The 24,651-nt window shown below is 47.0% G+C and overlaps 1 protein-coding gene across 6 annotated transcripts in view; it reads right to left on the reverse strand.

Annotated features, from left to right (window-relative positions):
* The window catches only part of CADM1 (cell adhesion molecule 1), a 158,015-nt gene extending 138,311 nt beyond the window's left edge, over positions 1 to 19,704 (reverse strand). The window contains exon 1 of one of the 6 annotated variants that reach the window (XM_085209095.1): positions 19,494 to 19,704. In XM_085209095.1, the coding sequence (XP_085065221.1) occupies positions 19,494 to 19,602 (109 nt within the window). In that variant the 5' untranslated portion in view covers positions 19,603 to 19,704. The remainder of the gene's footprint in view (positions 1 to 19,493) is intronic. The other 5 variants (XM_085209096.1, XM_085209097.1, XM_085209101.1 and 2 more) reach the window with 5 other exon arrangements.
* Positions 19,705 to 24,651: the final 4,947 nt, after the last annotated feature.

A 24,651-nucleotide genomic window follows, 5' to 3' on the forward strand; every position in this document is an offset into this window, starting at 1 on the left:
AATGGCCGATGAAAAACAAAGGCAGACATCGACAGTACAAGCTACTCACAAATCACACCCTGTTCTGGTAATAATAGGCAGTTTCATAAGAAAGCTGACTACACCAATGTGAGGACAGATTCCCTGGTAAAACAAGATCAAAAACTCACACAGCGGTCTGAAGTGAATGTGAAGCCCACACCAAGAATGGATTCTTACAGCTTCCAATGAAATCCAGTTTCTCCCAAGCTACCTTTAAAAAATGCTGAATCACCTGTAACACACCATAAAACTTCAACTTGAAAGTAAACTAGCAGGCTGGAAATCCTGCATCAGATGATATGGGACTTCTGTCCCCCATAACAAAGGAGGTAAGAACCTTCATAATGTGCCTAGCAGCACTGAAAATTTATTTGAATATTATAGCATCTGAAAACCATGATCTTTATTGCTTTCTATAGAAAATATTAAGAGCAACTGGCAAAGCTTGATAATGTTTAAGCCTCTATACGGTACATTATTGCTTCAAATAAAACTAAGGTTCTGCCAGCCTTTAAATTACAAGTAAGTTGCAGAAACCACTGCAGTGTCAAGAAGTGAAAAGCACAGACCAGTTTATCTACCTCTAATCCGATAAGTAAAAAAAAAAAAAATAGCAGAGCAGTGCAATGTCACTTCCTTAAACATTTATAGTTCTGGGAAGAGAGTTTGCCTTATTTGAGGCTAGAAATATCTCAGATTAAAGTATTAAACATATCTACTAGCAATTTACCTACAAACTCTGGGAACAATAGCACAGAACCATCATTTGCTCCACATGTAAAAGCCTAGCTCAAGATTTACTTGACACTTGCATCTTACATAAATTAAGTCGACAAGCGAAGTGTTAAACAGTCCTCTTGCAGAAGCCTTATGAAAAATATCCACATAGAAATACATATATTAAAGCTACAGACCACTGGGCAGCTGCCAAAAATGATGGAATACAGTAGAGTTTACTTATTTCTTTTTAATGGCTCCAACATTCCACCTGAAAAATTGGTCCCAGAGCTACATAATTGGGGATAAAAATTAAGTGACAGTTACCATTTGTCACTCTGGGAGCTGATCACACATACTTCTCATAATACCACACAGAGCACAGCTGACCTTTGAGTCCCCCTGTCCTAAATGAGAGTGAGGCAGCACTGTACAATAAGCATGTTAATTATAACACGGCATAAAAGTATTTTATTATACACAAGTACAAGTGTGTTTATTAAACGAAGTATAATGGACATTTGTGCTTTGCATTCCACTCAACATCACTACAGCATTTCAGGTACCGTGAACCACAAAATACAAAGCATCTGACATTGTGTTCCCTCTAAGAAGTACACAGATCACACATTCACAGAATACTGTAATTCCCCACACATTCTCCAGGCTATAGTTCAGGGAACCAGGACAGCTTATTCCAAGATACTGTACAACACATACCACCAAAATAATCTACTGCTTGGCTGGACACACAAGCTTTGCTCATTTTCTCTTTTCAGTCACTTTCGGGTGATGTTTCTAAACCATTTTTCAGCCAAAACAACAACATACAAAAAGCATTTCCTAAATCTACGTAAGAGTTTGAAATATTAGCCATTTTGCACTGAACATCAAGCCTATAATCCTTCTTCTTGCAGTCATCAGAAGGAACTCTGTTTAAGTCAACTTAATTCCTCCGGACTCAACTGTAAGAGACCTCCAGTCTGACCAGTAGAGAAAAAAAAAAAAAGAAACCACCAGGGTCTGCTCTTGTTTCCTAGGAGCTCTACCTTCTATGAAGAAGGTTTAGATTGAGATAAGGAAGAAGGTTTGGCACTGAGGGCGGTGAGGCACTGGCACAGGTTGCCCAGAGAGGCGGTGGTGCCCCGTCCCTGCAGACAGCCCAGGTCAGGCTGTTGGGGCTGTGAGCACTGCTGGAGCTGTGGGTGTCCCTGTGCACTGCAAGGAGCGGCACCAGGCAGCCTTTCAGCTCCCTTCCAACCCAAACCATTCTGTGATACTATGAAGAAAGACCCTAGGTCGTGCTTCAGCAGCAGTCATCTGTATTCAGTAGGCCATGGTCAACCAGTGGGACCTCAAACATGAATATGGCCACACAGACTTGTTGCCCAGCTTCAGGCTACAGAGCCGTGAGACAAAGAGCTCAGTGACAATAAGGGACTGCTGGAAGAAGAGGCCTGAGCGGACTGCTCTCAGCAGGCTCCTCTGTGCACATGGAGGCCCCAAGGCGCATGGTGCCTAGTGATCACAAGCAGCTCACTGTGGGGCACCGACCTGTGGGCCTCATGCCCCAAATCAGGCCTTGTTGGCTGTGTCCCTCAATTAACGGCCGATTTTGGCTTGTACCATAGCCCAAAGCAGCCACTGGGCAACCAAAGGACAACAACAAACCCACAGCAAGCTCTGGTGCCCATAGCAAGAGTATTTTACTGAAATCAGGCTCCAGTTTGAGTATGCTCATCTGCTGACACAGGTGGCAATTGCTGCCAAACACTTTGCACCAGCAACGTTAGTTTGTGTGCAGTTCTGACCATGGGGCTATTTTATTTTTGTGTACAGAGGTTTACTACCACCTTATAAAAGAAGGATTTCCAGAAGGCAAATGGACCGATGTCTCAAAATAGAGTGTTTACATTAACACTTGGCAAGCAAAGCCCGGCAAACATAGATGAATAGAGATAAGCTATAAAAACACCATGGACATTTACTTGCTGGAATAGTAGCTTGTAATCCAATTTCAAGTCTTCCTGCCAAGTGTTACACACAGCATCTTTGTGTATGACGACTTCAGCCCTCATCCCCCACCAGCCCCTCAGCAAAGATTAGCCAACAAGAAGCAGCAGCAATTCAGGAAAAAAAAAAAAAAAGCTCCATTTAAAAAGCCATTTAAGTGGGAAGTTATGATCTGGGTATATCAGAATTCACTGTCCTTCCATTTGGGGAAGCATTAAAAGATCAGGAAAAGACAATAACTAATGTATGAACAGTAAACAGGGAAAAACAAACCTTTCTGCACTTTTCTGTTCTTAATGGAGAACAAATAGGCTCTCCCAATGTCTGAAGGGCTCACAAGAGCCTTGCTGATGGAATTACTGCTTTGCTGTTAAAAATGTCTGCTTGTTTCACACGGTACACAAAGAGCAAAGTTGCATATAGCAGATCATTGGAGCTAGCTTACCCAAAATGAAATGAAGAAGGCACCTTGCACAGTACAGAAGCAAACGCCACACGTTAACCCAGAGCAGCACATGCATCAAAGCCAAACAGATGTGAGCTCAGCTGATGGATTCGCAGTGCAAACAAACTGATAGAACCACGCTTTTAAAATCTTGATAGAGTTTTATGCAGGATGGGAAGACAAAAATCGTTTCACAAAGCAGCATGTCAACCAACCATACCTGAGATGGAAGTCTCTGAAAAGATGTATGATGGACTGGCCTGCAACTGGAGGGAAGTAGAACACAGAACTCTCTGCCCATTACAGTTCAGGCCACTAAGTTTAATGTACATGTTTAGTTTAAAAACAAAACCAAACCTCATGCAGTGCTGACTTTTTCATTTCCCTCTAAAAAGAAAAAGAAATTTGCAATACCTGTCATGGACGTTATAAATACAAAGCTGTGCTGACACAAAATTCCAGCCTTCCAGCCATGTTCCCTGCTGCCTGGCCAGCAGTTTTCTTTAACAGAAAAAATAAAAATAGTTCTTTGCCAATTGTTAGAGGAACAGTAATTGTGAGACCCTTTAAAACAAAACCACTGCCCTTCAGTGGCTGTGCTTGGCGTACTGAAGCTTCACCCACAACACACCCCTACAAAAGTCAGTTCCATAAAATGCATCCAAACCACAAGTTCAACTTTTTCATCCTTTAAACTGATGAAACTGATGTTCTAGCTTTATCTTGCCTTTTTTTTTTTTTCTTTCAAAAAGAGCTTGCCACACTTCCCAAGTTGCAATGCTCTGAGTTACTTTGGTTCTAGGTGGAGTTTTTAAACGTAGGAAGTCATACTTTTTAAGTTTCTATTTATCTGATGCATGATAAGAATTATTCTTCCATTCGATTTCAGTTTGACACAACATAGGAAAGATCCATAATTCAGTTAATCACTTATCATGTAAACAAAGAAACCTCTTGAGAACCAGAGAGCAACACGTACGTGTATTTGCAATGCATAAGAGGATGTTTTTTTTAAAAACAGTAACAATGCAATCTATTCAGCGTAAAGAGTATGCGAAGCCAATTAAGTACTTTGGGTTCCATAATTATAATTGCAGTAATGAATGGTAAGGAGCATTACAGCTTGCACAATGCAGTTTTTATTCAATTCAATGATTTGGTTCTTGTCTGCTTTCAACCAACCTTTTGTGTCTCTTCACATCAGATCTCGCAGACTATTTTCAGAATATAATAAAAATACCACCCAATATCCCAGGTAACGTAACGCATTAAGCATCCTTTGATTCTGCCTACACACAATCTACCAAAGAGATTATCCACTAAATGGATAACGCTTGTATTTGTTAGTTTTAGACACTGATGAAAACTCAGAGCAGCTCAAGCCCCGATCGAAGAGCCTGGCATGTCCATAATGACAGAGAAAAGCTGATTTCCTGGTTTTGAGAGTTCTCCTCCCTTCTAAAAAAAAAAAAAACAAACAAACAAAAAAAAAAAAAAAAACCACAACACTCTTCAAGATTTCTTTGTTGCATGGGAAAGTATTTTTAGTGAAGGATTCCTATGCCTCATTTATTTTTTCCTGGCAGCTTTCATTCACAATTTGTCCATGGAGATCAACATTGGGAAATGGAAGAGTTATTCCCATCAAGTTAGTCCTGAACTGCTCAGTCTTAACTTAGAGACATCAAAAGAATCTTTCAGCCTTGGTAAATACTCCCAATCATCTCTCATAGCCAAGAAGTACCACTGGGCATACAACAGCATTTGTTCACCTGCTGACATCACATCATCCTTTATTCCTCTAAGGCTGGCCCATAGGAATTAGATGGGAATCTAGCAGCAAGTAAGTACCAAGAAAAGGAACTTCATTCCCTCCTATTTTATGCTATTACTCTATTCTTGGTCTTGGTAGGGAAAGCTTTCCTCTAACATTAGCAACGATGTTGTTAATTTGGAATAGGGCAGCAACCAGAAGGCATAACAAACACGAATGCTGCACTGTGTAACACATGGCATGAGAGCCATCGCCATAAATAACTATCTGGGAAACAAGACGGCAGTAGGCAAACAGAAGCATCGACTGTCAGCATTTGGTACTGCCAATACAACAGAGGTCTGGAGAGCAAGTGGCATCTCTGCCCACGTGACCGTAGCTGTGACATCGCACACACTGCCTCCCCTGTCTCCAAGATTTAAAGACTGCTAGCAAAGACTCCAGGCAATCTTCTCCTCTGCACTCAACCTGTTAGTAAAGCCAAATATTTCAGCCATTAGTCTTATTTCAGGGAACAGCACGTTCCCTAAGCAAGCCAGATGGCTGCAGCTAGAGAGACAAAGCGGAAGAGAAGCCCAACAATTCTATAAGAGAAATCTAAGTTTCTCCATTTTTGTTTAAAAATATATTCATCAAGCCACTGTTTACTGAAAAAGATCACTTCCTCACTCTCCCCAACAACCGTGAATCTCTTTAGAGACAATATCACATTACACCCATAATAGGTTTATACAACGCAGTGCGTATATGGCTTGTTAGTCGTGTCTCCAAAGCATTTGTTTCTTCATTCCCTAAGCTTCAGAGAAACTCGTTTTCCCTGAAAAGAAGGGTTAATGCTGTGCCAGAACTGCACGCACATTGATTTCCCCATTTGTCTTTTGAGGAAACATACCAGAGGTTTAGCCAAATCCACTGTTACTAGTGCAAAACCTCAGGCACTATTTGCAAGGCAGCAAAGCAGCATCCTTCTGTACGACCTGAAGCTGATGGTGTCCAGAGAGCCAGGAATGCTTGCAAGCATAACCTTCTACAACACATGCCAATGAGAAGTTCTGAGGAAAAACCACCAGGCTCACACTTACACAACGTCCATCTGGACAGCACGGACCAGGGCAAGAACTGGTGAGTGCTGGAGGGAGCCTCCCCCACCACCGCTGCGCTGACGGATCTGCTATAGGCAAACTAAAGTAGCACAGCCAAGTACTACCCAGGTCTGTAAAGACAGAGAAGTGATTCAATTGTCAGAAGACTCACAAAAGGTGGATCCTAATCTGGGTGTCTCCCCCATTATAACAAAAGAGGGCTGGAGCACTGTGACACTGCCGTGATTTATTAAAAACCTGAAGAGACAGCAAAATCCACCCCCTTACTTAGGATTAAAAGCAAGGTGCTTTTGGATTGGAACTCATCTGCTCCTCAGAATCCAGGCTGAAGACCCGATCACCTTTGCCAACAAAAACCCTGTGCATCATAGCAAAATACACATCAAAGCGGGTCCTCTTAGAGGAATTCTGCCTTCTTATTATTCAGCTTTCACACTTACCACCTTCTGATGAGCTGAATTATAGAATTTGTCATCCGGGATTTAACAAGACTTATCAATATCCACATGCAGCGGTCATATTTGCCTGTAATGAATGCAGACCTGTAAAATCTCCACTACAACCACAGTCTGGTCTGAGAGTAGGCACGGACATATTAGTTGACATTTCCTGTTGACTGAATTAGAGCATCTTTTAATGAGGCTCGCTTCAAAATCATTTTAAATCCATTTGCTCATGTCAACATCAATGTACTCAGCATTATCTACCAATTAGTAAACCAGAAAGTATTCTTTAGATAATCTAAAATCTCACTAAAATATTCAGCATGTCATTCATTTGCTACAAACTGCCCTATAAAAACAAATTACTGGAACCAGCTGTCACAAAGCAACAAGTACCTAAGGACAGAGTGCTTTTTAAACCAGTGGCTTTTCAGAAAGCCTCTAGGTCATTCATGTTCACACCACAGTCATGTCATCCTCTCATGCACATCATAAAGGTTGGGAAAGACCTCTAAGATCATCCAGCCCAACTACCTACTACATTATTGCCCACTAAACCACATCCCTACGTACTACATCTGCCCTTTCCTTGAACACCTCCGGGAACAGAAGGAAGCACCATCTGTGCCTAAAAAAGGTGGGTGAAGCAACAATGAGGGTTTATACCACTAGGTGAGCACACAGAGCTCTGTCCTGGGGTACAGGACGACTTCAAGCAGTCACACAAAAAACCGAGAGGGCTTTGCCCTTCTCTTCCCTTCCATTCTGAGGGATCTGACCTTCCAACAGCATCCCAGTAACGCTGTGTGAGGGATGGGCTCATCCCTCCTCCCCCAAACAGCCGCCTGCTACCAAAACCCTGCCTCCCTTCCCAGGTTTACTGCACTGCCAGATTAGTGGATAGGAAGGAGTCTTCCAGTAGATCAGCTTGGCAGGGATGTTGAACAGCTCTCGGCATTCAAGCCAATTACAGCAGAACCATTCCAGGAGCGCAGCTCTGGCGGGGCTCTCTGCCAGGCTGTCCCCAGCCAAGTCGCCAACTGCTCCAGAAGGATTTCTGAACCAACAAAGCTCACCCAGCAAAGCAGCCAGGCTGCCCAGCCCCAAGCTGCAGCCCTATATGTGTGGTTCGACCCACAGCACCAGGACCGCTGCTGCAACCCAACAGCATCTCCCCCATCACCTCCATGCTGCCAGCTTAGAGCATCAGGAAAAGGAGGGATCTGAATGTCTTGGCAGAAAGATGGCAAGCCTTTTTTCTTCCCCTCCACCCCCCTCCGCTCTCAAGAAAACAAATCTCCTGTTTCTCCCTGAAGTTTTGTGAAGGTGGGAAGGGAGGTCTGAAGGTTTTTTATTTTTTAATCTCTGGAGTGTGGCAGACCTGTAAATCTTGCATTACTCTCCAAAGAGTGTCAGGTTTGGGCTTCATTTTGGTCTCAGATTAGAGTCCTGAAGCAATGAATCTTCCATCAAGGAGGCCATTACCAGCACAGTTTTCCTTCATTTTGGACTGCTTTATCCCTGATTGTATTACCAAACTCATCTTCAGCCCTTCCCCAGCTGTAAGGGGCTCAGCAGGCCTCTGGGCTCTTCAAATATTCATCAAGCAGGGAAGCCAGAAGCTGAAAGAGCATGAGCCGCTCCAGCACTGCAAGCTGCCCTACAGTACCCAAGATATGGATACTGCAGCACAGTACTGTGCTTTTTAAGTGTGCTACTTACCACTATTACTTGTCCCTTTGAAAATCAATTTGACAAAATCCTCCAATTTAAATAAAGCAGTATTTTGATAGCCTTCTGCTTAAGATCCTTCCAGCTCTTTTCGTTTAACGTCGCAATTGCAAACAAGCAATCTGCAGCAGCCTCTCCTGGGGGAAGATTGATGCCTTCATACTACAGAAGCAGAAGGCAAAAGCCTGCCCTGAGCATCACCTCCATGTGCACACAATGAGCTCGGTGCATCTTCAGCCCCTGCAAGCACACCTTGGGCACGCTTGCATGGAGCAAGTCCCAGGACAAGGGTCACACCTCAAGCACACTTAAGTGCTTGCCTTCGATTCATGCTGATTAAACCACCACAGCAATCTGCCGCAGCAAATTAATGATACAACAGCCAAATAATTACAGAGCATCCAGAGGAAGAGTATTTACACAGGCTTGAAAGGCGTTTCTATAGATGGAGAGAAAACCAACCTTTCAGATCATATTAAAATCATGCGATCCATTAGAATCTCAAATTACTGTATGCAAATTTTGATAATTTAAAGGCATTTATAACATTCAAATAAAATAGTCCATGAATATTGAAAAACGCTTAAGTGCTAAGTTAAATGACAATTTCCAAAACACACTAAGGAAATCTGATCGTAACAAACCAGTCCCATGAAATACCATATCTATCATCAACTTTTTAATTACCAATTGATCAACACGGAGACAGTGTAATAGCTTTCAGCTTTTAATTACTGAACTATCAAAATTCCAACCAAAAAAAGGAACCTCCAGAGATGAAACTGTAATGCTTGATTATTCATCGCTACATAATGAATGATTTGTTTTTAAACAAGATGTCAAGTTCCTCATGTAATCCATCTGGATCTGTGACTCTGCAAAGCTTACACTGCCCATACTAAGTACTCAAGATTCCTTCTTCTCCCCTTTTTCCTGACCCCACAAGTGGTGATCCTGGAAGGAATGCTATTAAGCAACGGTGCTTCAGGCAGAGCGTACTCGTCAGCTAAAAAGGAACTACCAGCAAATAAAGCATTTGATCACAGAATGGCTTGGGTTGGAAGGAACCTCAAGGATCATGAAGCTCCAACCCCCTGCCGCATGCAGGGCCACCAACCTTCGCATTTAATACCAGCCCAGGCTGCCCAGGACCCCATCCAACCTGGCCTCAAACATCTCCAGGGATGGACGGGGCACCCACAGCCTCTCTGGGCAGCTGTTCCAGCACCTCCCCACTCTCTTGGTAAAGAACTTCCCCCAGATATCCAACCTAAATCTTCCAACCTTCAACCCCAGTGACAACAACGAACACCACTCACACCAAGCCCTCAATGTACAGCGTTACAGATGTTTTCTATGCATATCCTCCCCAAATAGTTCTCCCACATAATGGCATCTGTTCCCACAAAAAAAAAAAAAAAAAAAAGATCACCTTGTATTTCTTCTTTATTACAGCCAGACAATACCTCCCCAGTAGCTCAGCACAACACAGCCACACCTAGGAGTTCCTACATGACAACCACAGCTCATTTCATGCTCTTCCCTTGGGATGCTGCTCGCATGCACGGAGCTGCACGGGAGAAATGCAGTAATGAGGCCGGGAGCTGTAAGCGCTTCTGACAACAATATCTATCAACACTTACCGTATTTACAACTAAATCATGTAAATACGAGTCAGCCCTCTTCTGCATGCTGATTGTCCAAGCAAATGGATGGCAGAAAGAGAGAAGAGCGAGCATGGCAGTGGTACAGAAAGGTGCCACTGCTGAAGTCAGTGCAGAGGAGAAACCAGCAGCTGCCCCGAGAACAGCCAGGAATACTTCTGCCAGGCGGCAGTGATTTACGTGCAGCCCTTCTCAGAGCTCAGCTCCCATTCCACACCATCCATATATTCCCCCCAAAAAATAGGATCGTGTTGCTCCAACACCTACACAAAGCTGTTCATTCTCCATCTGCCTTTGAATTCCTTACAAATCCTAGGAACCAATTTAAAATGAAAAGATACCAATTTCAGAGGTCCATTTTCTTTTTTTTTCCACGAGGATTTACCGTTTTATTACGCTTATTAAACTGACAAGAATTGCTCAGCAGCCAGTTCACTCAAACAACTTTTACAGAGGTTTAGGCAAAATACTTCGAGGCATTTATAAATCAGCTGAGCCAGGAAAGGTTATTCTTTAAGTAATTTGATTTCTCTCTTTTCTTTTTTGGCACAACAAAAGCACCGAGCTATTAAAACTTTAATATTGTTTTGGATTGCCCCAGCACAAAACTCCTCCCATAGCTATTAATGCAGACAGCCAGCTCTGTAGGTCGGGCTGCTCAGCTCTCCCCAAACAGAGCAGCAGATGACCAAGCTTAAAATAGCCTCCTAATGCCTATTTATTTACTGCGGGGTGATTCAAGTCACTCCCTCTTTTGCAGAAGGATTTCTATGCAACAAAGAGGAGGATGGGACAACGTGACATGGATTTTTCAGCCTGTACCACTAGAGCAGATGCGTGTGCTCATCCCAATGCCCTTCAGGTGCATTACAAAGTCCTTGAGAAGAAACCAAGCCACGGTCATTTCACACTGAAACACAACGCGGAGTAGCAAAACCCCAAAGATCACACTCCATCTGAAGCTTGCTCCAGAAAGCAGGTTTAAGTCCTCACTGCTACTGCAAGAAATTATTCATTAAAAAAAAAAATAAGCTACCTCTTTGCCCATTGAGTCCATACAAGTACTGTTAGCTCTTAATTCCTTGGCGATCTGCATGGACCACAAGTTTCTTTGAGCTCTTCAAGACTTGTAGGCTTGTGCTCACGTACAGGGAATTGGTGTAATGGACAATTTTGGCTTATTTTGAATTTCTTTCGATATCTGCATCAGCAGCCAAACCTCCGCAAAGATCCTATGGCTCTTGCCTTAAATGCAAAAGGGGAAAGAAGAAAACAACCCTGAAAACATACTTAGACAATCCATACAAAACACAACAACGCTCCTTAACTCTACTTCTGGGGATGGAACCTGGTGACCATTGAGGTCCCTTCCTACCCAAAGACATTCTATGATTCTAAGATGTCTGAGATGCACAACACTGTCCCACCAATGCTTTCTTGTTGTGCTGAGGGTTAATTCCAGGAGTTCCTAACAACCTGGGACTCAAGATGGTAACTCATCCCAATCACCTTCGGCCACCGATTTCTGCTCTCTATCCCTGCTTTGGCCATGTTGCATATAAACCCGAAGAAGTCAGATTTTGGGGGTGTGGTATGGGTGCAGGACAGCTGGCATGGGAGAAGACAAGGTGAACTGCAAATGTCCACAAGCGTGTAGTCCACAAGACATCTTAATCTTGTAAGGTAAAAAAGCAATTCTACACTAAACACTTAAATTATATTTATGAGGAGATCTCACGGAAGACCTGTTCCACAATCACAACCAGGAGTGAGATCAATAGACCATCCCACCCACTGTAGGGCACCTGCTTTAGCAGGGACGTTGGGCTCAATGATCTTTTGAGGTCCCTTCCATCCCCTACAATTTCTGTGATCCAACTTCAACACGAAGCTGAAAAATGAAAATCTGCCCCCCCGAAAAAGACAAAATGACAGTGATATCTAACACACCACACACACCTTTGCCTCTGCATTCTACACACACCGCCTTGTGTTAACGTACTTGAAAAGTGAGGACCCAATTTATAAAAAAGAGCCTCAATGGTGGAGTCACAAACACATACTCAAAATTCTCCCAGAGAGATTTAAAGACCTACATCATTGGGTTTGCTATAAACCCTCTGTTTACACAGCTCTATATACTGCTATATAGCAAGAAATGATTTGCCTCCAAGTATTTTCTTTATTTCTTGTCTACAATTTTCTCCATCTTCCCCTGAAGATGTCCGAAGGGAACAGCGTTAATCTCCTATCTATCTCACTTTAATCCTTGCTTTTACCAAAAAGAAAAGATGAAACTACACTTCACACGCCGAAGCAGCAGCCAGTGGCAGGTATGGATTCGGGAAGAGTTGACTCAATGCGTACATTCTACTAAAGATTATATGGCACGATTAAGAGTGAAAGACCTTTAAATCGAACAGAAGGCCATTAAAGTGGACAGAGCCCCCATAGCCTCGGGGTGGAGGCATCTCCAGCAGTTCTGCCTACAAGGTTAATGAATAATGGCTCTTTCGGAGCAGAAGCTGAGCAAGGAGGAGGAGGAAAGGTGCTTAACTGCAGTGTGGCAGCAACAGCCATGTGCATAAGGTCATGGTTACATGCTCTCCTAAGTGACACAGAGGAAATCTTAATTTGAACAGTAGATAACTGTTGGAAAATGAAGTTCAGAAGTGCAAATTTCAAGTGACAGAGGAGAAGTTATGCTCGGCATTTTCACACACCCATAAGAATCTTCCCATGCACCCATGCTTCAGCCATAACCACAACGCTGGGACAAGCTCAATGACTTTCTGCCCTCTTCCCACCATGGGAGCTGCTCCTTGTAAGAACCAGCAGCAACGTGGGAGCACGCAGTAATATGGGCACTGACACATGGATGCAGAGCTGTGCCAAATCCACTGTCCTGCTGCCCTGCACCCAGCACCGTCCTCAGGTCCTGCATCCAGGAGGAGCCCAGCACCTCCCGCACACAGCCTTTTGGTTTGCAGAAGAGCTAAGGAAACACCAGGAGCTCAGCAGGATGCCCCATCACAACCCAGCTACACCCACTGCTCAACTGCAAATCAAAACGTTTCAGTACATCACTTTAATCTGACCCCCCGTTGGTTAATATGTGCTAAGGAACTGGGCGTAGTTTCTATGGACTCCACACAGCATGGTAAGAAACTAGGGTGGTAAAAAAAAAAAAAAAACTAATCTGCCTAGAGAGCTGGAGTTGCTGTTAAGCTGACCTAGATTCCCACTGTCACCACAGAAGCACTTCACATGACACAGGCACATTCCCAGCCACTTTCCAGAGCTCTCCTCAACACCAACGGTCACTGCTGCCCACCTGGGAATGGCTTTGGTGCTCATGAGCTGCCTCCCACCCTGCTCCAAGAGGCAGGTATCAGGGAATGATGGTGAGAATGGCATCATGCAGTGCCCCAGCAGTGGAACGAAGTTACCCTTAGCAATGAACAAACAGCACGTAGGCACAAATTCAGCTAACGAGCATCACCTACCAGCCAGGGAAGCAGGAGGGGCCATTCGCACAGCTCCTCTGCTCCTACTCACGTTTTCTAACTTCACAACCCGAGTCCACAATAGCTCATGCAGACAAGGATTTCAAAGAGGCAAGGAACAGGTAGCTCAAGTCAGAGTCATAGAATCATATATACTGAACAACCTAGGAAGCAAATTTAAAATAATAAATAAGTACCTACCAAGTGACAGCTACTCATCTCAGTGAGAATATTTTAGGAATTCATTACAATAAAAGCTATCAGAATTGGACAACCAAACACATAACCCAGCAGCACCAAGCAATACAGAGTGTTTGTCTTGGTCCTGTGTGCTCATGCGACAGATGCTCCTTTATATCAGTGCATCAGTTCTGTTTACACATAATACTCAAAATGCATGCAGAAAGTTTTTCTCCCAGCCTAATTTCTGTTGAGCCTTCCTGAGCCGTAACCCCAGCTCTCAAGATGAACGTCACTACTATTTCAGGTGTTCTTAGAGGGAAGCTGCCAGGCAGCCTTGTCTGTAAACAGAAAAGCAGCAACAAGCAGTTTCTCGTGCTTGATCCGATTACTCTGATCTCCCTTTTGATGCTGCAGACTCAGAGTCGTATTTCTGTCACTGAATGGGGGGTGGACAGGGGAGGAGGGGAGAGTCACTTTGCTGCCTGACATTTCTTTCCTCCTTGTCATGCTCCCAGGGAGGCACACACTGCAGGCAGCGGGAGCAGGACGTGGCACTCGGGGATGTGGGTTGGTTGGGATGGGTTGGTGGTTGGATTTAGTGGTCCTAGAGGCCTTTTCCAAACGTAATGATTCTGTGATTCTCTATGCCCACTCCCTGCAGCACTGCAGTGACGGCACTCCAACCACACACTTAAGAGCTGTGGCCCCATAAGGAGATCCCATCTACCTCCAGCACCGTGCCTCTGCACCAGGTTTTGACATATCCAAGGTCCAAGCTGTCACGTTTTGGATTAGTGCTGAAGTACATCTTGTATTAGGAAGAAAGCCACTCGAGTCCACCTGGGAGGAGATGAGCTTGTGGCACTGGCTGATAGCTCAGGGAACACAACAACGCTCCCATTCTGCAGGCAGACCTTTGAAGAGATTATAAATCAGATCCAGCAGCTTGCAAACACTGCTGAAAAGGGACACAGCCAGATTAAAGGGGTTCCTTCCCAGCCATAACCTGAGCCCAGCACTCTGTATACCCAGGAGCTGTAACTGGAGGAGCATCCCAACTCCCTGCACATCCCCAGCCCCACTCCCTGTCTGTGCACTCCAGCAGCTCCACCCCGCACCACAGCTCAATGCAATGAGCAAATGCATTTTTCAGACTGCCCTCATTTTCAGGGTGCAGTGTGTACTCCAGAGAGGGATGCTCACTGTCACGTAAGGCAATCAGCACCCAAACCTCTTCAGAGGAAGCTATTTGAGCAAAGCGTTTAACGTCATTTCTTGCTATCAAGCATCCATCGCTTAGCCAGGAGACTGGAAAATGCAGCACCAGTTTTGGATTTCTGCTGTTTTAGTGGAGAATCGGGCAGTGACACCCACCATTTAGGACAACCACCTCCCCTGGTCCTGGCAGAGAGCAAATTCCAAACACCATTACTTCCAAACACACATTTGAAAGAAGCACAACTAAAGAGACATTTCAGTTAAGCTACAGCCCTCAGAGGTTTAATATTTCGGAGCAGAGATGTGCTTAAATATCATTGTTATCCTATATACCGCCATCTTAATGGGGTCTCAATTGTTCTCAGAGCTCCACCTTGAGAATTCAGTAGGGTCAGGTGTTACCACTCGAGTTTTTAAACTACAGAAGAGCATAATCAATTCCAACCTGAATCTGTCGTTAGAAATACGCTAATTAATCTGCAGTTAGAAGCTCTGAGCACAGCCCAGTCAGGTGTTTGAAGCAGAACAGAGAAGCCTCTGAGTGCACACGGCAGGAACACACTGAAAGAACATCACCTACCAGAATCACTGCCATGAAGGTGCTGGTATCACTGGTGGTAATAGACATGGAATGGTGAATGAGGGCAAACCCGAAGTCACATTTCCAGGAATCCCACACAGCACAATACAGCACGGCTCCCCTATCTAACTTCATCAACCTAAAAAGACGTAGGACAGCCTGATGCACAACTTAACAGGAAAAGCAACACGTTCAACACGTAACAAATACGCAAGGAAGGAGGAAAAAAAAAAATTATTCAAAAAAAAAAATTGAGAGAAAGTAGGTAGATGCTGCTCGCATGCAAACATGGATGAGAAGAGCCAGACTACAAAGAATCACAGAACGGTTTGGGTTGGAAGGGACCTCAAAGGCCGCCTGGTGCTACTCTCTGCAGTGCACAGGGACACCCACAGCTCAGCAGTGCTCACAGCCCCAGCAGCCTGACCTTGGCTGTCTGCAGCGATGCAGCATCCATCACCTCTCTGGGCATCTCCATAGCTTGCACTCGGAGCTCCTGCACTTGCAAACCAGGCATGGAGCACTCAGATACCAGGGATGACCATGGAGCCCAGCCGGGAGTATCGTGCCCTGCGGTAAAACACCCCTATTTCCATCACTGCATTTTTGATGGAAGCCTTGTGGTATTTTTCTTCAGCACTGCCTGCCACACATGCAGAAATAGCCTCCTGCGCTGCCTGGAAGCTGAGTACACCAAAGCCTCCACGTTGGACAGCTTCAAAGAGTTCGGCGGTGGAGCTCCCATTACCCACAACAGCAGCTGCTAGCTGCAGCATGCAATTACATCGCCAGCAAAGTGATTGATGAAACTTAAACAAGTACATACCACTCCTAATTACAGCATTCCAGCGAGGGTCTCTCCTTCATTACAGGTTTCCAAACAGAGTCTCTTTATTTAATGCTCGTGGTTGCACACACCACTAGAGAGGAGCAGACAGTATTCCCCAGAGAAACCAACACAACTCTCTGCACACATCCCATTTCTCAGCAAAGACACAGATTACAGGTCCAGCTCTGCAACTCCTATGCAGAAGTATTTACCTCCTGGCTGGGCTCCAGCTGCAGCGGGCTGCAGACTTACAGCTTGTGTTACTTGTAAAGCTTCTGAAGGCTGCTAAAAATCCCTGAACCTTGCACAGCAAATGCACCTTTTGGATATGCAGAGCTCCTGCATTCAAGAAAAGAGTACTGATTAAAAAAATAACAATACAAATTGTTAAACTCTTCTCTAAAACTATGATGATAACCTCTAGCCAAGCTAGCACTAAACAGCCACAAAAAATGTGCCCAAAGGTAATATCGGAAAGGTATTTTGTAAAGTATGTTTTTAAGCAAACCCCTCATTAGGAGCATGTAAAGCCCAGAGCAAACCCTTGGCCCCGACGTGGGGTTACAGAGCAGACACACTTTCAGAGCCTTCATTCCACACCCAGCAGAGACAGCACGGAACGCAAACAAAGCGATCAGCAAAGCAACATCAACAAACAGCACCTGATGAAGGTGGGTGTCTGCAGGAGGAACGCGGCTCCTTCTGACCTCAGGTGTAACCCAGCACATTGCAACGACCAGCAGAGCCCAACCCAGACGTTGCCATTGAGCTGAAGGAGCAGAGAGCTGCCCCGGCTCGGAGCAGAGCTGCCTCTCCTCCTCCCATCGCTGGGAACCACAGGAGCTCCTTGGCAGGGGCTCCCAGCCAGATTGTCGCGCTTATCAACCTGTGCCCAACTGCCTACATGCAAGACAAATGAGCCCAAGCTGCAATCCAGATGGATTACTTTATTTACCAGCCTCTTCCTTGCCATATTCCCCAAGTGTTTGCATTCCATGCAGAACACAACCAGAACGTCGGTGTGTTTTCCAAGGCAGAGCCCAGCCAAGTCTCAGCGAAACCGCTGCAGATCGGAAGGCTCGTCCTGCTCACTCACACATCCACTCTGTATTTCCAAAGGAATTCAGCTCAGCACAACCTCACGGGATCCCCCACTGCATCCGAGGTCTTTCCCTGAGCTACTGCACATGGTTCTGGCAGATACTCCAGCATACAGCTGGGACACTCCTTGTCCTCGGACACGTCCGTGAATCCATCCAGCACCACGGCTGGTTCAGCATGATGCCAGCACCCCGCTCCTCTCAATGCTTCCCGCAGCTCCTCCTGGGAAGTTCTCTTCCTCAGCTGCTGTGTGGTGTCATCATGCACCACTGCATTCCACCCTAGCACTGTTCCATCCCAGCATCAGCCGAAATCACTCTTCAGCTCTCTTCCCACTTCACAGGGGCGTTATGAAGTTTAATTAACTGTAAAGCATCGAGATAAGACACGCACAAAAAAAAAAAAAAAAAAAAAAAAAGAAGTGCCACAGAAACGCAGAGATTCATCTCGTTCCTAGCTTAATCAGAGCCGAGCATTGCTTACCACCATCCCCATCAGCCCCACTTACAGCTGGGCTTACTGACTGCTGCAAGGCAGACCCTGCGGGGCCAGGACCAACATCGCAATCACTGCCCGGCACTCACTGCCACCGAGGGTAACCACAGATAGGGGGAATGGAAGGAAAGAAGAAAAAAAAAAAAAAAAAAAAACCACAACAGAGAAGCCTTCAGTGTTAAGGAAGTTTTGTTTAAAATACATTAAAGTGAGGCTTGTAGGATTTGAGCACTCAAATCACAAGGGATTTGTGTTGTACCCACAGCACCGCCATCTCAGTTCACACCGGGTGATGTTTCTTGCTATCAGACAACACCAAGTGTACAGGTCAGGCACCAGCACCGTAACTGCAGCATCACACCCTGCATTTGTTCCTTTCCAGCTGTTGGCACCACTTCAAAAATCTCACCAGGATTATTACGGCCGTTAGCAGAGCTGCAGATAACGGGAGGATGCTACCAGAGCTTCACCCGAGCCTTTAGTTAAAAAGCAAACCTTCAAAATGAATTGGAACACAAGGGAAGGAACGGGGAGCCAGAGAGCAAAACAAAGAACGAGCACAGCCCGCCTGCAACGGGGCTGTGTTGTAATTCAGGCTGCGGGAAGCTCCCCGGGTCGCAGATGCGCTCCGCACTGAGCTGGAAGGAACGTGAATGGGGAAGAAACCACCTGAACACAAAACGCCTTAAGAGCCGCTCAGACAGCACCGGGATGTGCTGAGACCGTATGAGTGTCCCCCACCTCCCAACAGAAGCACTGACAGCGATGTCAGCTCCGTGCCGCCGCTCCCAACCGCCCTCAGCGGGGTTCGCAGACCCCATCAGCTCCCGAAAGCGAAAGGAAGAGAGCATTAAGGAAGAAAAGTGATGACTGCTGTTGGCTGTCCCCGTTCTGAGCACACCGACGGCAGTGCGGGGACGCACCGAATGGGACAGCCTCGAATCGCACCCGGACAGACACTGGGGAGGACGGGGTGAAGCGTGCACGACACACGCATGAATAAAGCTCTTTGTTCGCCAGAGCTGCCCGCTCCTTTCTTCCCCCCCTTTCGGTATCAGCGAAATTCAACAGATTGCTCAATGGCCCTCTTGTTCCTCCCAAACTTGCAGGGCCAACAACGCGAGCTCCTCTCGTCGCACGAGCCGCTAAAGGAAGCCTTGTGCGTCTCCAGTGACACACTGCAAATATAAAGTGGCATTAACGAGGGATATTCTATCAAAGCCATCAGACGCGGCTGGCGGTCCCTCCTGCGGCTGTTCGGCTCAGTGCAGGGCGATGCAACAATAGCGGGCGGCACGGAGCGCACCGCCGGGCTCCCACCCGCCAGCAACCACCCCTGAACCCCCCCTCCATCCCTCCGCATCCGTTCCATCCCGTTCCGTTCCCTCCCCCTCGCAACACCACGCGCTTCTTCCATGAGAAGCCATGGAAGCTTCCATAGAAGCGCTCGGAAGTTGCACTCAGCTGCCAACAGGTCCGGCGGCGGCGGGGCACCGCTCGTCTCGAAGCCACGCCGACACACGGACACACGGACAGACAGACACACGAGCGGCCGCTGCCATGGAAACCGCGACCCGGCACGCACCGCTCCGCCGACCCCGCGGCACAACCCGCTCCCACCCCGAAAGCCGCGAGGCGCCCCCTACGGGCGGGGCCGGGCAGCGCCGTACCTCTAGGGATGATGGCGGCGGCGGAGAGGAGCAGGAGGAGCAGCGGGAGGAGAGCCGGAGCGCCGCCGCCGTTCGCCGCGGGGCCGCTGTGCTGGGCGCGAGCCGCCATCTCCGGCACCTGCTTCGCTCTGCCCGCCGCGCCGGCACCTAGCGACCGCGCGCCGCGATAATGAGATGCGCGACGTCACGGCGTCGGGGGGCGGGGCTTGAGCGAAACCACGCCCACTTACTCCGAGCCCCGCCCCGCGCTCGGCGCCGCGCGGGATGCGGCGGGACGGGCCGGGGGAAGATGGCTGGGAGAGGGGCCGCCGCCGCCGGGATGGCTTTTAATGGAGGGCGGCTCTAAGCGCAGCACCGCCCCGCACCGCGCTCCGGCCGCCCGCCCCCCCTCGCAGAACGCGGCCGCTGGGGGCGGTGCGGAGCCGGGCGGCGGCCGCCAGCAGCGGAGCGGGGCTGCGGAGGGATTTGGAGCAGTTCTATTTACGTCGAGTCAACGAACGGCCCTTCTCGCTTCTTTTTAAACCGCACCGAGCCAGGAGAATTGTTCTCTCCGCCTTAATAAATGGGGAGCGGCGCTTGGAACCCGTGAGCAGCGCTTAGCTGGGAGCTCACCCCAACCAGCAGCATCCCGGCCCCGCACGGACGTCAGTACCTCTGACATTATTAATTAGGTTATCCCACGTGAGCCTGAGGCAGGTGAGGCATCAGCTTAACCTCATCATCCCATCCTCCTCCGAGCCCCAGATTGGAAGCGCTCAGGGCCAACGTTGAGTCACAACACAGGTGGGAGAGCTCTCCCACTTCCCCGTGGCTCCCAGCCCAGTTTCACACCTGGGGAAATAGCACACACCTCTCCGTGCCCCATATGCTGCAGCCCCATCCATCCCTGGAACATTTCACCTTATAGGCACAGCAAAGGGCTCCTTCCTTCCTGCCCCAGCAGTGGCACAGATGCACACTTCCAGCCCACCGCACTCATCACGATTATGTAACTAAGCCAAATTTATCCCTGGTTTATCTTGGGCCACGATGCTAAATTCCCTCCTCTCCAAAGGACTTTAGTGCTGGTAAACAACTTGGGCTTGAGAGACTGCGGAGCGGCTGCCTTTGCCTCTGTGTCATTAGGCACCAGATTATCCCGTTTGTCTATTTTTAATTACACGTTTCCGACCGTTTTGTACAGTATTGTGAGCTGTGACCTACTGCTGCTCAAACACCAAATGGGAAGACAACCCATATTAAGTAAAAAGGTTTATAGTAATTTAAGTATTCACAGGGCGCGGAACAATCAGCAGTAAGAAACACAATTTGCATAATAAATATCAATATCACAACAGCTAAAACAAACCCTGACAGATTATCTGCTGCTAAATGACCAGGAGATTGCAGAATGCCAATTGCAAGTCCTGAACTCTAGGAAATGACTCTTGTATCCTGTGCAGACTGAATGGGACTTTGGGAGGTTCTAAGCCTGGCTGTGTTCCTGCTGGAAACATCTTATTGCATTCCATTATGCATCAACTTTAATTTCAAGAGGAAAGTGATTTCCTCTGTCCGGGAAGCTTAGCCTCAGATTATTTGTCACAGTGTGTTTAGCAGTTATGATATTGAAGCGTGAGCCCCATTGGCAGTGATTGAAAGCTGTATTAAATCAGCGATGGCTCAAGTTATAGGCAGGCTGAGACAGCGGCTGGCTCAGAGGGGAGCGGTGGCAGGAGCAGGGGAAGGGGAGGGGAGAGAGAGGTCTGATGAAGGCTGACCTGACCCACAACTGTAGCTGATATAATTGTTGGCATTACATGACAAGGTTGCTCCCAAAGTGACACATCCCACTGACAAGCAGCCACTCATTGCTGAGACTCGCGGTGACCCGGCTCTCATGGGAAGCAGCCAGGAGGCACAGAGTGATGGAAAAACCACTCTGCTCCTGCTCTGGGAGCGGGGCTGTGCTCAGGCTGTGCCCTTGATGGCCCTCAGAGTCCTCATCAATGCTTGGCAGTGGGGAAAAGCACCCAGCACCCATCCCCACAGCCCCCGAGCAATGGGAGGCAGGCCCCAAACTGAAGATGTAGAGACACACATGGGAGATGGCATTTCCCAACCTTAGATCTGCTCCACAGGGGCTACAAACAGCAGGAATTTCATGCAGGAACCTTTTGCGGGCCACTTGTGGTAATCCTTCAGACTCATTGCTCTGCACATCTCAAAGACCAGATGGTGTTTTTGCATGTTAAAACTGATAATCAATTGTTTGTTAATTCAGTTTTCAAGTCAAGAACAGAAATAAAAATGGCAGTTGCAATCTGTGGCATGTAATCCTAGAGAAAGAGTCTGCAACAGTCAGAAAGATCAACATGGTGGAAGAGCAATGCAGGAGCAAAATGGCAAAGGGGCTGTTGCAAATGGAATGGTGTTACAAAGGAAAAGTGCTCACCTGGCTCTGAAGATCTAGGCTCACAGAAAGGACTCCACAAGGGTGGGATCTCCAACCAAAGATCCTTCCCCAGTTGCAGTCAGCCCTTAAATGAAGTCTAAGAGAGGTGCAGCCAGGCTCCATCCCTTCCAGTCATGAATTGCTTTCACCTGTGCTCTCAGGGCTGACCCAGTCCTTTCCCCAGGTCTCAATCAGTGGTTCAGGCCGAGACTCAGCTGTTTCCATACAGAGCCGAAACCAAAACCCAACCAAATGGGAATGGAGAGAACCAGAAACTTCAGCTGTATGTTACCTGTTTGTTACCTACTTATGAGAAAAGCTTTGGGCCCAACACTGGGCAATGTGTTTTGAGGGACTGAGGTGACAGTCGATGGCAAGAGCTGCTGGGTGACTGCTGGATGACAGAAGTTGCTGCCAGACATCAGGCTGGAGATGGAACCAGTTCCTATGCAAGTCACTGCCAACCCTCTGTGGCTGCTGCTGGGAATTGGGACAGAGGGTGCAACTTCACCTGATTTCCAGCCCAAGAACCTGGTGTTAATTACGCCCATCTCAGATGAGATGACACCACCACGATCAGTTACTTGGTTTGGCACAGGCTGAGGAACCAAGATCTCTGTCTAGCCAAAATGGCTCTCCATCTCGTCCTCTCGCTTTCACAATCACTTACTGTATGAGTCTAAGAAGGGAAAAGATAACCTAAAAAAGCCCAAGTTTTCTGCTCTAGAAAACAGAGATAATGCACAATGTGTTTAACTTCTGCAGGTACTGTGGGGCTTTCCATTCTTACACAGCTCTTTGAGTCTCAGATTAAAGGTGCTATAGAGACTGAGAGACCAAAAAGATTTCTCTACAAATGGCAGTGTTTGTTCACTCCATATATTCTGTCAAGAGAAATAAAACAGTTGTCGATCTTGTGAAAAGCGCCGGCGCTGAAATGTTCAAAGAACTGCATGGAATTTTAGCGACACAATTCACATTAAAGCCGGCATGGGGCTAAATCCTGTGTACCTCTTTGAGAATTTAGGAGTTTGTCAAAAGGAAACCAGGGAAGGAATAATCAAGTTATAGCATTTCGGATTTAGCGGCTCCTCGGAAGGAAGTGCCGCGTGCTTCCTTGGCTGAGCTCCCTGCTGGGGCCTCCCCACATCTCCCTTCACCTGTCCCGTCCGAGGAACTGAGTTCTATGCTTGAGGAGAGGAAGAAATGCAAAGCTTAATTTCTGCTCTTCCATACACTGTGACAAAGTTATCCTTTGCTCTGCACTCTCCGTATATAAACTCAGCGCTTTTGTTACGGTACAAACATCTCCTGCTATATTTGATTTATCTGGTGTCCGTTATGAGGAACGACAGACTGGTTCAGGATTTTTGGGGGTGCAAAAACTAAAAGACAAAGCTGGACCACTGCTTGCCATCACCACTGGGGAAACACAAACAGAGCAACACCAGAAGGCTGTGCTGGCATTCAGCAAAGCCTGGAAAGGCTGGAGAGGAACATGGGGAGGTTCAACGATGGCAAGTGTAGAGTCCTGCATGTGGGGAGGAATAACCGCATGGGTCAGTATAGGTTGGGGGCTGACCTGCTGGACAAGAGCTCTGCAGGAGAAGGACCTGGGTGTCCCGGTGGCCAACAGGTTGGCCATGAGCAGCAGTGTGCCCTGGAGGCCAAGAAGGACAATGGTACCCCAGAGTGCATTAAAAAGAGTGTGGCCAGCATGGCGAGGAAGATGATCCTCCCCTCTGCTCTGCCCCTTTGAGGCCACATCTGGAGCACTGTGTCCAGTTCTGGGCTCCCCAGTTCCCCAAGTTGCTGGGGCTGGGCTTTTTTTGCTGGTGTGCAGCAACAGGACACGAGGCAACAGGCAGAAACTGGAACACAGGGAGTTCCATATGAACACAAAGAAGAGCTTCTTTACTGTGAGAGTGATGGAGCACAGGAACGGAGAGATGGGGAAACTTCCTTCTCTGGAGATACTCAAGACCTATGTGATCTTTTGTAGGGAACTGCTTTAGCAGGGGTTGGACTCAATGGTCTCCAGGGGTCCCCTCCAGCCCCTACAATTCCATGATTCTGCCATCCCAGCACTTACAGCATCTCAGCAGCAGCCAACGTGGCCCCATGCACTGCTTGTGGATGGGCTGAGAGCCTTGCCTTATTGCAGGGAAGGGAACAGCAGCACCACTTCTGCTAACATGTAGTCATTGCAGTAGCATGCACGCCCTGCATGTTTCTGGGCTGCCTACATATGTCTCTATATTGAAAAGATGGCACATTTCAACATGGTTCAGAAACCACCAGTGCCAACCCAATCAAGGAAAGCATCATTTATACAGCCGTATCGTGTGCTGACTTTAATTCCCTGGTGACAAACACTGCGGGCACACAAAGACCTCTCACACTCGCTGGGAGCAACAATACAGGCATTGTGAAGCCTGTTCGCTCGGCCCCCACTGTAAATAAGATATTTTCATTTATAATGGACAACTTTTTCTTCGACACCTACTGCATATTTGCATTTGCTTTGTCTCTATCCTGTGCGTGGGGGGCCTGTTTTTAAATTTTCATTTTCATTTCCAGGCCTGGAAGATGAAATTTAATTATTTTTTTAAGCCACAAGTGTGACAATAAAACAAAACAAAAAAAAAAAAGGGGGAAAAAAAAAGCCAAAAAAGGCTTTTGATTTTGGAGAAATCCTATTGAGGATCTGAAGGACTGTCATCA

Source organism: Meleagris gallopavo, chromosome 26 (assembly GCF_905368555.1).
Source record: "Meleagris gallopavo chromosome 26, MGAL_WU_HG_1.1, whole genome shotgun sequence".
NCBI classification, from domain to species: Eukaryota; Metazoa; Chordata; class Aves; order Galliformes; family Phasianidae; genus Meleagris; species Meleagris gallopavo.